General features: G+C 42.9%; 1 protein-coding gene across 2 annotated transcripts in view; it reads right to left on the reverse strand.

Annotated features, from left to right (window-relative positions):
- Positions 1 to 1,785: 1,785 nt before the first annotated feature.
- Positions 1,786 to 16,441, reverse strand: part of LOC128304050 (neurocalcin homolog) — a 114,416-nt gene continuing 99,760 nt past the window's right edge. For both annotated transcript variants that reach the window (XM_053041174.1, XM_053041172.1), the window contains exons 3-6: positions 14,372 to 15,265; positions 6,618 to 6,736; positions 4,351 to 4,539; positions 1,786 to 4,120 (exon numbers count right to left, since the gene is read on the reverse strand). In XM_053041174.1, coding sequence (XP_052897134.1) covers positions 3,926 to 4,120; positions 4,351 to 4,539; positions 6,618 to 6,736; positions 14,372 to 14,441 — 573 coding nt within the window. In that variant the 5' untranslated portion in view covers positions 14,442 to 15,265 and the 3' untranslated portion in view covers positions 1,786 to 3,925. The remainder of the gene's footprint in view (positions 4,121 to 4,350; positions 4,540 to 6,617; positions 6,737 to 14,371; positions 15,266 to 16,441) is intronic.

Genomic DNA, 16,441 nt, shown 5'->3' on the forward strand with positions numbered 1-16,441 from the left:
CCGCGTCAGTGTCACTAGTAACGAAAACAAAACAATAAATCAAAGAAAAAAATAAATAAAATGCGCAATTTCTTTCATTTCTTACAGTAAAATAAACGTTTCAAGCAACCAGAAGCGAAACAAACGGTAAGCAAACGCAACGAGACTCAGCAAAACGCTTTAAATAAAATAAAAAGTTTTAATGTATAATAATCAAAAGAGACTGTACAAACTTATATACGATCGTACCGTTGTTTTCGCGATATTTCTATCTGTTCCACAATAATGTAGCTGTAGTGTATATTTTGTATTGTATGCACTGGAAACAGTGTTCCTTTCAGCTGGTTCTGTATGGTTCGTTTATCTCCGTATGCAATTGTGTCAATTTTATGTGCACACATACACACAGTATTATTTGCTGCGTTGTTTTAGGTTTTTTTTTGTTTCAAATAATTACATGTAATGCGGAAGAGCCTACAAACAGAACACAAAAATTGAACCCAATGTATGCATGTGAGAGAGATAGAGAGAAAAGAGTGAATGGGCAACCACAAAACCAAAAACAACCCGCTAAATATGTCGAGATAATGCGAGAGGGTGTAAATTCATAAATTCGTTACAAACCACTGTGTTTTGTTTGCCTCACTGGTTCGCTCGATGTTTGTTTTCTTCTTCCTTTGTTTTGTCAGATCTGTTCAGTTAAATATTACTCGTTTGAAGGTTTCGAAATACGAACCGCGTACTGTTAATGCGTAATATCCGAATGGTTCTACAGTGCAGCCAGTTAAGAAAAGAAAAGCGGTATAAAGTACAATGGGTGCGAAAAGTAAAACCAAACAAACATAAAACAAAAACAAATCCTTAACTTAAACTTCCTAACTAAACGGGGGTATTGGCAAAATGGACTTTAAAGCACAAACTCACTGTTATTTCGACATTCGTAGTACATGTGCACATAAATGGTTTCATCATAAATATAGCGTCGTTCGACTGAACATCGAAAAAGAAACATAAACTTGAGAAAACAATACAAGTACAGATGAAATCGCACTTAACACCGGTGTACGGTCAACGTAGCGTGGCTAACGAATAATAAATAATGTTTGCAAAAAAGAAACAACGGGATGTTACACCCGTGTCGGCCTCGAGAAAACAGCATTCAAGGATAATATAATTAATGAATAATAATAATAATAATAATAATAATAATAATAATAATAATAATGATAGTAGTAGTGTGTCAAACCCTGTTCACGATTATGATATACGGCGATCGGCAACTCAGTCGCTCACAGTGAGTGGGGTATGCTGTGTGCGCGCAGTATTGTGAGTGACGGTTAAAGGAGAATAAAACCGAAAAGAATCATCGTACTGCTGCACAGTTAATGCGCAGTACAATGCATGGAGGACAAGAAAACAGACAAATACTTGTAAGTAAATCGGTCGAAATGCTGTATCGCGCATTCTGTATCGATGGTGGCGCTGTTTTTCTTCCTCTACTATTGTATACGAAGTCTGAAGCTTTGAAAGAAAAACCTACGCAACTTGCTGTCGAGCATCCTGTCGTTTAATCACTAAATCGGAAGATCAACGTGTTTGCAAATCGAACTTTCTATGGCTGAACGGTCGTGGCTATTTGTTCTTCTCGCTACTCACCCCCTCCTCTTTCGATTGGACTATTGCGGGTTTGGGTCCCTTACTCGACTCGCGTTCAACTGGTATGGCTCGATTACGATACGCATAAAAGTAGCAGTCAATTCCGTACAGTTGTGTTTGTTGCTAATCCGCTTTATCGCTGTCGCAAATGCTGGAGCGGTGGTGTTTTTTTGTTCGTTTTCGAATTGAATCACACAAGCTGATTATTCGATTCGATTATTTCCGGTGAGTTCCTACAATTCTGACAGTTTTGACAGTTCTGTTGTTTTGCCCGCGCTGACGTTTACCACCACGACTACTACTTTGCTACACGGGGTTTTGCGCTCGTAGGTGAGTGAGTGAGTGAGTGAGTGGGCGTAGTGAGTGTGGTTTGAGCATTAAATTCTCACTGCTACTCTTGCATATCTTGCGCGCCATTGATCCATCGGGCGTTTGTTGTTTTGCTAGGTGAGTTCGCGGAGGCAGCGATAAATTCCATTTATCTGTATTGTAGTTCTTGTCGTTAGGCTTATGAGGTGTGATTCGTGTGATTCGTGTGTGCGGGTTGGGCTTGTGTTTGTGTTGATGTTTCGTTCGGTGTTGTTTCATTAGACGCTTCTTTCTTTTTCTTCCATTTTTTTGCTTCGTTCTGTTTGCGATGCTTTCGCTAATCGTTGTTTGTGGTTGAGTTGAGTTATGCGAAGCTTTTCTGTTGGCTTGCCTGAGCATATAGCACAACACCGATCACACCACAATGAAATGAATTAATGTACTGCTAACGCAACAGTCATCACGATTGACTCAGAACTTAATGTGTTAACAGAAGTGGGCTTAATTAGATCGGCAATGTGCTGCTGCTGCTGCTGCTGCTGTGGTGCTGAAGAGATAAAGGACTTTTGTTTGGGCATGTTTAAGACTAGTCGGTGCAATGTCTGGAGCTACAGTCACACCCGTACCCGCCTTTTTGCCACAAATCCCGTACCTCTTCCAGCGCTTACCGAAAGCATCGGCCATGGCTCAACACAATGTAACGGAGGAAAGCATCACCAAACAGAATGGAAAAGGCAAAGAAAAATTTACAAGTTTGCACGTTTTGTGTGTATTTTTGTTGTTGTTGTGAATGGTGTTTACGTTAGCCCGCCCCGAATTGCTATTGCTATTGCGGCTATTTGTTTGTGTTTCATGTAGTTTGGTAAAGGTGGCACGTGATGGCGATACAATTTTGTAATGAAATAAATCCAAGAAGGAAACAAATCCTACGCTGGCGAATCAATCCCTAACCCTAAGTGTGTGCTTTGAAATTCGTGAATCCTGAGATTATCGAAACAGTATAAAACAGCATTACTTATTTACTCAATTAGTCAATGAGATTAAACAAAGAAGGAAGTCACATTACGCGTTGCTCAAAACAAAGGAAAAAAATGTTTACGCTTCTTAGTGTGAAAATCATAGCTGAATTAGGTTAGCAATAGGGAAAGAACTATACAAGAGAATTTCAACGTGATGCTTTAAGTGCGCGTAACGTTTTTTTTAATAATAAATTTTTGTAGCCTTATCTGACCTCTTCTTTCTTCGTCGGCTTAAATTTGCTTCTGTAAATGGTTATGCGATCAAATCGCAAACCACAAACGCACACACACACATTGGACAGATAAAAATTTCGATCAAGAAGTAGAAAGAAATGGGGAAAACTATTTAACGTTTCCTTTCAATCAATTACAACTATCTGTGTCGCAGCTGCTGCAATGCTGCTGTTTGGGTTTTTTTTGTTTCGTTTTGTTTTTAAAATAGTTAACCTTCCGTTCCGTACTAGCTTGTCGATAATAATTAATAATCAATTCGTACGAATTCTCATTCATCAATTTTCCACCGATGCTCTCTTGCTACTGCTGCTGTTTATCTCAATTTACAATATATTAAAACGTTTGAGGAATTTTGATGGAGTTTAGCTAGTTTTGCGTGATGTTTTTTTTTGTTTGTTTTGTTTTGTTTTGATTCATATCAACTCGTACTTTATATGCTTTTAAATGTTAAGTTTGAAGTGTGTAAGGAAAAATTAATAGGTATATTTATATGTTTTGTATAATGTATATACGCTTTTTTGCTTTTGTTTTGGTTGTTGTGTGTACAAGTGATGTTTGTTTCTTTTCTGTGTGTGTGTTTTTTGTTGTTGTTGTTGTTGTTGGAAGTTGCGCGTTTAGTGTGTCTGCCTCAAGCATGCTGTGTCTGTTCTGTTCTGTTGAGGTGCACTTGTTGCTTGTTGCGTGTATGGTGTGTAGTAGGGGGAGCATGTTACGCGGCATGGAATTGCTCACTGCGCCTGCGGATCACATTGCAACAGCCGCACGATCGACGGATCACTCTTTGCTCCCTCGATGAACTCCTCCAGGCTCAGCTTGCCGTCCTTGTTGCGATCCATCTGGCGGAAGATTTTGTCCGTCCGCTTCTCCGGTGTGCTTTCGTCCTCCGGCATCTTCATCACCGAGCCGACCATTTTGTAGATGGCCTGTTGATGGCATTGTCCAACCGAGCCGGTAAAACGGGAAGGACAGAGAGAAAATAAAACCATAAGGAGAATTGAAAACCATATAATCAAAATAAACGATCATCTTTTATGTGTGTATGTGTGTGTGTGTGTGTGTGTATGTGTTGACGTGCACAAAGGTCGACCATATGACTACGGCAATGGCTACGAGGTAATTGTATTTCCGGCACACAATTTGCCGTCAGACTTACGGTTACAATTTCCAGCATTTCCTGTCGGGAGATGTATCCGTTACCGTCCAGATCGTACATGGAGAATGCCCATTTCAGCTTCTGTTCTAGCTTGCCGCGCGAGGTTACGCTCAGTGCACACAGGAACTCCCGGAAGTCGATCGTACCGTCTCCGTTGGCGTCGAACGTCCGAAACACGTGCTCAGCGAACTGAAAATCGTGGAAATGGGTAAAAAAAGAGATTTTAAACCATATACGAACGCGTAGGTGTAAGTGAGAGCGCATTCCAAACGACCAGGGAAAGACAAATGTGTTTTCCTCTTTACGGGTAGATCAATCACCATTACCAGTCCAATTATCATCGATTTTCATTTCACAAAAGGAAAGCAACTGGGACTCACAGTTACATTTTTGCCCGGTTATTATTTTTTTTTGCACAGATGGCATTCGGGAACATCTAAACGAGGCTATTTTTCATTGACTAATGCTACAAAACAAATGGAAAGAGTTCTATATTCTGCCCTTCTAAGGAGTTCAGCCACCGGCAAAGACACCGGAGAGAGGGAAAACATTTATCGTAGAACAAACAAACAAAGCCGAAGGTCATAAAGGACAAGGTCAATCATATCCTTGCCGTTAGAGAGAAATGGAATACAAAAATAAAAAAACAAACAAACAAACTGCAGCATTCGAAAGAAATGAACCGAAAAATCAAACCAAAACTCGGCCCAATACCTACTGACCCGTAACCAACAGATTTATGATTTTCGCCCCTTTTTTGTAGCAGAAAAAGGAAACCATGTTCACCCCTCCTTCTCACATCACAAACACAGCAAATTGTGCTTCACCGAAAATGGTGCGGCCAGTGACGGCCAGTACCGCAACACACCTTAACTTTCGGGCCCCAAAAATTTAACCCCCCAGAGGGGTGAAAATGATTGATTGGTTTTAGTATTTCGGTTCGGTTTATATGTGCGCTTAATGGTTTTCACTTTTTTATTGTTTGATTTTAGTATTAATTATACAACCGGCACCGGCCTGCCGATGGAGGCGCATGGTGTTTTTCAAACAAATGATGTTTTAATGTTGTTTTAAGGGTAAAAGCACTTAATACTGTGCTGATGGAGTGATAAAGCATATATTACAACTGAAGTATACCTTCCGCTATGATGGAAAGTGGTCAAATTAGAGTAAATGGCTTTAATGACCGTGCGATGGAGACGCCTGGTACTTTTCAGATTATTTTCGGAACATGTTTAAAATGTTTAAAAAAAAACAGCACACCGGCAGTTGGTGCGTTTGTGCATAATCAAATGAAAAATAAAAGCCAACCAAACCAAATGTGCGCCATACAATGTAATTGGAAACAGAGCTGCTTAGCAGGCATCCAAAACAAAAAAAAAACGAGAATCTAATCTCAAACCATTCCCAAAGCACGAGCTAATTACGAGCCGCCCGGTTGCGCTGCAGATTGAATTGACTAAGACCTCTTACTCGCTTCGCCGAGGGACCGACCGCGAACGCTCGTGCGAGAATTAGAACTACGCCGCCGTCCGCCCGGGGTTCCCCCCGTCGAGCTCCGGTTCCGGTTGCACTCAAGAGTCTTCCCCCCCTTTAAAAGCGTACTCACGCAAAACGGGGGAACTTTTAAACAATCTTCCACATCCTAATCCACTCAATGCGAAACGAACTCGACAGTTCGCGAGCGAAACGCGTTCCTCGGTGAAAAACGGCGTGTACGAAAATACGAGGAAACTTGATTCAATTTCAGCCAAGCAAGCAGCTCCCGCCGTGAGATGGACGGCTTTTTGTTCGGCTGTTGTTGCTCGTGTGGGGGCGACCACCTGCTGCTGGATGTTGTTGCTTTAGCACGGGAAAGGGAGGAAGCACAGGTGGAAGCTGATGGGAAACAAACATCCCGGTGATAAGGATCAAAGCGAACCGACAAAGTGGCATGCGCGCTTAGACCATGTATCATACACGAGATGGCGGCCAACAATCGTGCTAATGTTGGATATTGAAGTTTGAATAATTTATCTGCTTTTGCTACACATCGTGCCGTTTATTGTTTCATTCCATTGCACCAGGGAATGTCTAGCGCGACCGGTTCGGAGCTAAGAGCCCGTATGCAGGAGAGTGTGCCAGCATGAAAAACAGGCGTGCAGAAGCAGAAAGGACTGGCCAGAACTGGAGTGGTGGAGGCTACTGATCGGAAAAAGGTAAGGAAAGGAAAGGCTAGGAGGGAGGGAGGGAGGGGGGGGAGGAGAAAAACATAATTTAACACTTACCTTGCTGGCGTCGCCGTAGGGGAAGAAGTTGCCATAAATTTTCTTAAACTCCTCCACCGACAGATGACCGCTCGGGCAGTCTTTCAGGAAGCCTTTGTACCATTCTTGTATCTCAGCATCTGCAGGCGAAAAACAGACAACACCGGAATGCGTGTCAGAATAGTCCCAAAGAAAGCCCGAAACCCATAAACAAATAAGCTAAACGACAAAATAAAAATGGTACCCCGTAACAACGGCTTCACAAAAATGCGCGAGAGACTGGGACGAGATAGAAAAGATGGCCGATGCCGAACGCGAACGATGTTGCTGACGTAAATTTAAATATGATTTCGAGCAGCGGAGCATGTTTTCTTTTCCCCCTGCTGGCTGGTGGCAAAAATTGTATCTCTTAGAGCATCCAAGCAGCCCGGGCACACATATCATCAAGAAATCGAATAACGATTACCTTGTTTTCGTTTCCTGCCTGTTCGAGAGCCCGTTGCACAAAGAAATCGAAAGCCCCCTGCCGCTCCCCCGTCCCACCCGGCTTTCCCATTCCGGACAACCAAAAAACCAAATCGAATCTTTTGGCTGTTTGTTTTGTTTTTGCTTTTTCCTCACCCAAACCGAACACAAAATGAAACATAGCACAATATAAGGCCGTATTAAGACGTTCGGGAAATGGAGGTTTCGAAAGCGCAAGCAAAATTTATTGTTTCGAATTCGATTATTTATTTAGCCGCATTCGCAAACTGGGCACCGCGCGCTTGTAGGCTCGTGCCGAAAGAGGCGCTGTTTTTTGTTGTTTTGCTGCTGTGGAAGAAACCTCCAAAAACTACTGCTTCCAACAGAATCGAACTAGAAGGCCAAAATAGCGCGAACGGACAATTCGTTTTTTTTGTGTAAATCTTCTACCGGTTAGTTGTTGTTTCGGTTCCTTCCCTTCCCCACGTTGGTGTTACGGTTCCGTTCGCTTCCGTTGCTATCGACCGTTTCGTGGTTCTTAAGAGAGTAATCGAATCGCATCGAACGACTGGAATGGAAATAAATATGTTATTGCACACGCCTGAACCTAAGGAAGGAAGGATTTTTTTTTACTTTTCCCCCATTTTGTGGCTGAGAATTGACGTTATTGTTCTCCACAGTGATCCGCTTATCTGCTTCGATGGTTAAACGGTTTTGAGTGAAGCGATGATTGCTATAAAATAAGGAAAAGACAGTCTGCTATCAATTGTAAATAGCAAAACCAATACTGAGGGGCTGTCTAGGGAACTGACACCATGTGCACTTTAAAGTTGGTTAAAGTCGAGCTGGAAGTGGAACCTGAGCTGTGGAACCATAAAGAACTTTAACCTTTAGAGCACTTAGAACTACCGAAGCAGTCATTTTGACTGAATAACATTTTTTTTTATTTATTTAAGATAAGTGTACTAATAGTAGTGCAATTAGCTACAGCCTGCAACAATTTAACATATGTTACAGGCATTTCGAAGGCACATGAAATATCAATGTCAGCGAAATATTATGAAAAATACGTTTCTCTATTAAAACACAACAATATCCACCATTAAATCTGACTGAATCTATTCCCTAGCTTCCTTTCGTTGTCGTGCTCGATCTCAATTTTCATCTCTACTTTCATGTCTTTCTTTATAGTTGTTTCTTCACCGATATCCATTGTTCCCGCTTTGAGTTTTACGTTAGTTCGCTTGTTATATTATTTCTTGTTCTTGTCATTCGATTTTGTTTTATATTAGTGTAGATTGTCGAGGCAGATTCATGTTATTAAATTGAACATTTAAACAGTTTAAACAAAGTGAATTAATGAAAAACTCACTTTTTTTGTAACTATTCCATTGAATTTTTGTACCTATGATTGAGGTATAGTTCCTACGGTGATGCTATTTGTTGTTCATCACTTTATCATTTTAACGCTGAGGAGGAGAACGCTGAGGATCCAGATTCGTTCTTCATCTTGCGTATGCATTCTCAAATTTGGATGACAATTTTTCCGTCAAAGGGCAAGAAACGATACACTGTTTCATCCCGTAAAACTTGGCCCGATCACTGGTTTGTTTTGTTATGGCCAATCTAAGTAGCCTACTAATATCGATTCAATATGTTTGACAGGAGTTTCCTGTGCAAATGCTACCACGATCACTATAGAAACATGCCTGTTTTTGGTTCCTGTAGTATCACTGTTGTATTCCGGAACAAGAGGAATAGACGTGCATTCGCTAGCAGTTTCAATCCCCGATTTTATTTGCGACTTTCACTTTGACAGATATGATAGGCAATATTATGGCCAAAGTCAACAAAAAGAATGATGAAATAACCCTCGAAGATCGCAAATTTGCAAAAAAATAATATTTTTTTTTAGCAAATCCGTGAAGATTACATATGATTTAAAACATTTTATTTATCTACGATTTATAACCTTAAGAAACAGATTAATTTCAATGTGAACTAAATAAAACTTACACAGCCTTTCATTCATATTTGGCCTCGTATTTGTGGAAGAGACCACTACGCTGATGAACTTCATAGGCGTAGGCGTTTATACTCGTAGAATTAGAGTCGCCAGGTTTCGGTACTCTGGTTATGCCACTACAATGACACCGGACAACCCAACTAGTAAAGACTATGTGATGCAATTTAGATAGGCTAACGAAGTTGATGCGTCCGTCAGAGAGTCCGAGATAACGGCGCCGCTCAACCGTAACCAGCGTAGAGGAGCAGGCCAAAACCGCAATACCAGTGAGTTTGCTGCTCGAAGATGCTTATGAAGAAATTATCAATAAAACGTGCTTAAACTGCTTGATCGATCTGTTAAATAAACATTTCAGGGACATTAAATTCCCTTTATTTGGTTTGTTCTATTCCATCCCCTAGCCAATTCTCTAACATATCCGCAAAAAGCTATCTATTACGTAGCAACATCCTTCCCTTATGATAAATTACGTGACGGTTCGTAGCGTTCATTCGTACAAACAACACAATGCATTAGTATTGCTCAACAAATTTACTTCACACGTTTAGCGTGCCCAACTCACCATCGAATCCTCTGCCGTTATAAGTTCACTGTTGTACTCTCGAAGTGCCTACTACATTTTGTTTGCCTCCCCCAGCACGATCCATTGCTTGAAGTCCTCCGTGAGGTGCTCGTAAGACTCGTCGACAGTGCCCGTAAAAAAGCCCGACAAGTATGGGGGTTCCACATATGCTTACATTTACCATTATTTTCTGCACCATGACCGTGCGGTGGCAAACCGTGCAAACCGTCGAGTACATGTAGCTACAAATTACGAAATGAAATGAGGCATCAACATGCCATTCCGGAAACGGGAGGCTCTCGCGCACTTTCCACCGAGGAAAGTAATCCGTGTCTCCGTGTGAGCAGTTACGGAGTTACTTCGAATCCGTATACAGCGAAGGAAATTGCACACAACACCACTCGGCACAGCACGAACAAGTGGCAAATTAGCAGCGGAAGGTTGCCGGTTACCTTCTAGCCGGTTCAATTGCGGAAAGCCCTACAAGAGGATTCCAATAAAAAAAGGAGCACTCTGCCTAAAAAATAATGGTAAAGAAACCTCACGAAGACGAAGAAAAATAGATACCCGGGCGTGATTTATCCTTTTCGCCAACGTAACGGATTTTCGGTCGAAAATGGATCCTTTCAGGTCAACCCGTATATATACATAATGCGAGAATGGAGGCCAACGGGTGGGAGGTAATCGAAAGAAGCTTGTCTGACGCTTCCCATCGGTTTCGGTTTCATTAATTTTGGGCACCCAAACGCCTAACGCAACACCAACAAGGTTAATTCCACCATCCCTGCCTTACGGGGCAAGCTTTGCTTTTTTGTGACTGTTTGGGAGTGCAAAAAAAATGTTTGAAGATGCGCACATTATACATTTCTTGAAAGGATTGTGTGTTCGTCGCGTCTCACAGAAGAAGAAAAAATTGGATCCGTTGCTGATTGCTGTTTTTAAGAACGGGAAAATTACCTTCGAGTGGGGAAAAAATTTGCGAACAGCCTAATGCAGAATGAGTAATGGAGTCTCCAGCGCGGTAAATAAACTCCGAGAATTAGCATTACTTCTATTAAAGGATGGCCTAAAGAACCCTGAGATGGATTTGTTTTCTTATTTGATGATCCATTTTGGTTCCTTTTTAACGCTCCTCTCGAATTGGTGGTAATTAAGTCCTTTCAGGTGGAGAAAATTTTGAAATCATTTGGACTACCTTTCCTACGGTAATATATAATGAGAACTTAGGGATATATATCTCATCTTCATGATATTCATCTAGCTTCATAGAACAAGTTCGAGCGCCATCCCGAACAATAAGCATCGCAATATATTTGATTGATACATTGACGTAATTATTGATTTTGATCAGCATTTGGGGCACTGCAGTAATCAATGAAGGTTAGCAACATCCACCCACGGTTATCGGCGTATCGATTGATTAACAACAACAAAAAAGAATGAGCGCCAGAGTTCATGAACGTTCGTGATTCGGCGGAATCATTAATAGATCCGTAAGGATGGCCCAGTTATTGCACACTATTATCATTTAGCCCATCACTTTCCGATCAACTGATTGCCCTTCCATCATAACGTGAAATTGATGGAGGTCCCGAGCATGACCGCACAGCGAGACGCAGCTACGTGATGCCAAGACACCGAATGGGTTCGTCGCGCTCTTCACACAAGCAACTACAACAGCAACAAAAACCAAGAACCCAAGAAACATCACTCATCACAGCCACAGACATCGTAAAAGCAGCGCAACCGGAAGAAGAAATGGTAATAAATGGTTAAGAATGGGCAACCATGAATCACCGATGGGGAGACCACACACACAAAACCGCAACGAAACGATAGCGCGAGTCGTCCTAATGTCCCGCACCGGCAAAGGGTGGACCACTTTTATGAGCCCCAAAGCGTTCGATTTAATGAGCCGTGTGGCGAAAAAACGCACCGTGGCACGATTGACCGGGAACGGAGGGAAGTCAATATTGAACGCGCAGCTGGATGAACGCGGATTAACAGGGCGGGGAAAAAAAACACACCCGGGTGTAGGGCGCGCACCATTGAAAGCATTTCTTTTCGCATCTAAAACTAAAGCTCACTGTGATTGATGATCGCGGGCAGGTCTCTGTCTCCGTGTTCGGCACGGTCGCAGGGGTTACGGCTTTTATTGACCGTCGCACACAAGGACACCGTCCACAGGAACGTTTTGTGTGCCAGGCGCTTGTCTCGAAGCTCGAAGCGCTGTTGGTCGCAGTAGCCCACTTTTGTCGCCGCGTGCTATTGGAGCAAGGTGCGGGTTTACCGTGTGCCACACCGAAACGGAAACTGGATTTATTTGATTTGAAGAAGATGTCGGCTGGGAAGCGACAGTCTATCAGCGACCAAGCGCTAGCGATACTAGCCTAGCTGATTGCGAACGGACAGACGGGTGTACGGTGCGAAACGGGAAATGTATTTCCTGTTCAGCGTACCACCACGTATCTGCCGTATCTGACGGTGCGATTCGTTCGAACATCCGTCCGTCAGTGGTTGATTTTTATCGAAACCATTTCACGATCCTTCCGGTGAGGGTTCCCGGTTTAAAGTGAGCTTTTTGTTAGTGGCTACAGAACAAATCTTTAACAGCAAACGAAGCTCAACGCGATTTAAGTGCATTATTTCTATTGAAAATTATACAAATTAAACTCACACCAAATACAATCTGCGTTGAGCGTTGTGTGTGACATAACAGGTGGGCTGATAATTGTTTGGCCTATGACAGTAAAACACTTTTTTTTGGCCAAATTTTTTTTTTGTATTCAACATACGTTCCTTCAAGGGCGATACACCGATTTTTGCGGTCTTTAAATTTTTCGATACCCTTTTTGTAGTAGTATTTGTCCTTTGCCTCAAAAAACGTCTTTGTTTCGGCGATCACCTCTTTATCCGACGAAAATTTCTTCTCAGAGGACATCGTTTTTGGATCTGAGAAATGGAGTTAGTCACTGAGAGCCAGATCTACGAAATGCGGTGGTCGGCGAAGAATTTCGTGGCCTATTTCATGAATTTTTGCCATTGTTTTCACTGATTTGTTGCACGGTGCGTTGTCTTGACGAAACAAAACATTTTTTTCTTCAAATGCGGCCGTTTTTTGGCGATTTCGTCCTTCAATCGCTCCAAAAAATTGATGTAATAGTCGCTGTTAATGGTTTTTTCTTTCTCAAGATAATCGATGAAGATTATTCCTTGCGAATCCCAAAAAATTGACGCCATAACCTTGCCAGCTGATTGTTGCGTTTTCCCCCGCTTTGGAGCAAGTTCATCGCGTCCAGTCCACTCGGATGACTGTCTATTGGACTTTGGAGTGAAGTGGAGAAGCCAACACTCATCCACAGTAACATACTGACGCAAAAACTCGGATTAAATTCGCTTAAACAGCTCCAAACTCTGCTCCGAATCATCAACTCGTTGTTGTTTTCGGTCAAATGTGAGCTCGCGCGGCAGTCATTTTGCACAGGACTATCTCATATCCAAATACTCGTGAACGATATGTCCAACACGTTCCTTAGACATCTTTAGGGTGTCAGCTATCTCGATCAGCTTCACATTATGGGTGTTCTTAATAATTTTGTGATTTATTTTAATGTTTTCTTCTGCAACCACCTCTTTTGGGCTTCCACTGTGTTCACCGTACTTAGGGCTCATTTTACCACTTTTAAATTTAGCATACCAATATCTGATGGTTGATTTTGGTAGAGCAGAGTCCGAAGACTCTTCATCAAGCCAATTTTTGGCTTTAACTATATGTTTCCCCTTCAAAAACTAATATTTTATCATCACGCGAAATTCCTTCTTTTCCATGATTACTCAAAGCACAAAAGTTGCGTCACACAAAATGCTCTAGCTCATTAGGTTGTGGCCCGAGTGCTGTCAAATTTGGACAGAATTCGTTTGAAGGTTGGTACAAACGAAATATGATATGGATAAAAATCTTCTAGCGCGATAAATGTGTTAGGCCAAACACGACGCAATTTTAATTAAACTGCCATGGTCCATCAGCGAAACATTAAAACTGTAATGAGCTTACCGTCTCGAACGCATCTGCGCCGCGACACAACTCAATCCGAAAACATTCAATTAATAACATATTGTGCGGATAATGATATGATCACGGTGCCTTTTCACCAACATGTTTACTGCCGCCATACAATTGGATAATTTGTTTTTGTTTTGTTTTCGATAATATTCCACACGCAGAAAAGGGACACCAATAATTAAGTTATTGCCACAGAAATAAAAACCAGAACGGAAACATTACACCACCATTAGTGGGCGTCGTGCGACATCATCATGATGCGGAAAATGAGATGTACGGTCACACTGATGGTGTTACATTGTTGGAGGACTCTCCTCTCCTTATCGTTATTTAATTCTGCTCGTTCTGCTGTCCGTAGCTGTCTCTTCCCAAAGCTAAGACTTGTCGCGTATATTCATTGTGAAGAGCATCACTTTGGCGTACGAATGTCACGCCACTCCGAGCGGTGGCTTAAGCACGATGAACGAGTACGTAAGAAAAATGCTTCTGAGATCGGTAATGAATAATAATGTGGTGGAATGATAGCGTCCACCCTGTTCACGACGTCCGACCCACAGCCCAAAAAGTCCGCACCCGGATTACTTCTCCAACAAAACCGAGAACGCGCCTAAAAATATATAAACTGAAAGACCGCTGTAAAGTTACGCCGCCCTACCTACCTGAGAATTCTGTGTTCTGCTTCAGGTCCTCCAGCACCTCCGGCTTCAGTTTGCTGTTTTGCTTGCCCATTCTGGCTGTGTGTATATGTTTGATGGGGGCGCAGGCGGGTGTTTGGACAGGTGGTGAATACTCTCCTGGGGACGGGTGTGCCGCGAGATCCGGAAGGTTGATGAGAGATGTACGAGGCGCTTGTCCTTTTGTCTCCGCGTCCGCGAAGCGTCGGGATGAGCAAACTGCTGGCCAACTGCTTTACCTCGCGCTACTCGACGAGGAAGAAAAGAAATTTATCTTAACTTGCGTTATTTGCACCGTGTCCGCGTGTTTCACGGTTCGCGCCCCCGGGGGTGGAAGTTTTGGTTCGGCCGCAAACAAACAGCAGACAAGTGGCCTGGCGGTTAGGCTCGGTGGCTTCAGCGCAAATAGAAATGATTAAAGCACCCTCCCAAAATGGTTGTTCCAAATGCTCTTCCCGCCTTCGAATTGTGCCGGTGCCGGTTGTGAATACGCGTCTTGTAGCGCTTCGATTCTGGGGTGTTTTTTTAGTTGTGTGTGAGTGTTGCTTTGTTGTTGATGACTCTCGTTCTTGCCTTTGCCCAGCAGTGTTTGTTGTCTTTTAATGAGGTTTATGCGTTGCGTTGTGTACTTCGCCGTGCGTGCGTCCGTTCGGCTCGCAGCTCCTGTTTGTCTTCGTGCGCCTTTCACGTTTCGGGGACTGCGCCGCGCTACACTTTTCAATTTCTTAATTAGAAAGGAATAACAACGATTTATCTCGTCCGGTCCGGTGCCGTACGAGCTTGACGGAAGCAACACGCCGACGTCCGAACGGGATTAGATTACGACGATGTGCGAAGCTCCGAAGCCAATCCGTGTCGTGTGCCTTTCTGCGCACCGCTCTGTCGTTTTTCGTGACGGTTCCCGGGCCACCCACCAAGACAATCATCCATATTTCGTGGCGAATCCAGCACCGGAAGCATTAAACCATGGAATGGAAAAAGAATGGGCAGAAAGAAAAATGGTGTAAGAAAAACGCTTGATTGGTACTTTTCTGTTATTACTTCGGTTATTAATGATTTTTCTTATATCTATCGTAAGTTTTGCTGTGTTTTTTTTGTTTCGTGCCAAACTTATTTCACTTCCAACGAGAGAAATGTTCCGCGTATTTCCACCCCGGTTCCGTTCATTACGATTCGCCGACGTTCGTGTGGTTCGGTTCGTTCGTTGCCGGGTATTCACACGTAGCGCTGGTTGTGGCATGCCACCACTTGAGCAGTAATAAGGATGGGTTTTATTTTCCTCCTTCCGTTTCTCACTGTGCCGCATTTGGGGATTTCTTTCATTTCCACAGTATTCACAATCAACTTCTAGCGAACGATTTCGCGGCATATCAGGGGGAACGCCAATCCACTCGACACTGGATTACACGCAGCAAACCAGTAATTGACCGTTTTCCGTTTAATCATCGTTCGTTGCGAGATTACCATTTTTGGAACTATATGCATTAAACAAAAAAAAAGCGAAGACGCCATCAACGATTGGAAGTAGTAGTTTCCGTTGATATTTTCGGATAAATGGGTGTGCTGGAATTAGTTTGGAAATATTTTCCCCCGACATGCGCCAATGTCCAATAAGCGCTAGGAACAACTTTCCTTTCGCTTGTAGTGAACTTACTCCGCATAAACAAAATAAAACGAAGATAAAGGAGCGAATGGTACAAGGACGTTCACGCCCGGACATACATTCCCCGTCCGATGATGGATCGGATGTCGCATCCGTTCAGCAACATTGTTGTGTATCAGTCTCATTTCGCTGAGTTTATTTCTTCCATCGCGCTCTTTGCAGGAATCGCCTTCGTTCGCCGAGGAACGGTAGGTTAATTGAATCTTTAGAGCGTTTCCATCTCCCCCATCCACCAGGGTGTGGGACGATGAGCTACTTGCCACGTTGTACGCAGCAGCTTCCAGCTAACACGGAGTCCCTCGTGAAAACACACCCACACCCGGCCGTGCCCCGGCGGATGGTGGTGTAACATCGAGGACACCTTCCTCATTTAGCGGAAAGCAGCAAAAGAA

This window comes from Anopheles moucheti, chromosome 3, assembly GCF_943734755.1.
Source record: "Anopheles moucheti chromosome 3, idAnoMoucSN_F20_07, whole genome shotgun sequence".
NCBI classification, from domain to species: domain Eukaryota; kingdom Metazoa; phylum Arthropoda; class Insecta; order Diptera; family Culicidae; genus Anopheles; species Anopheles moucheti.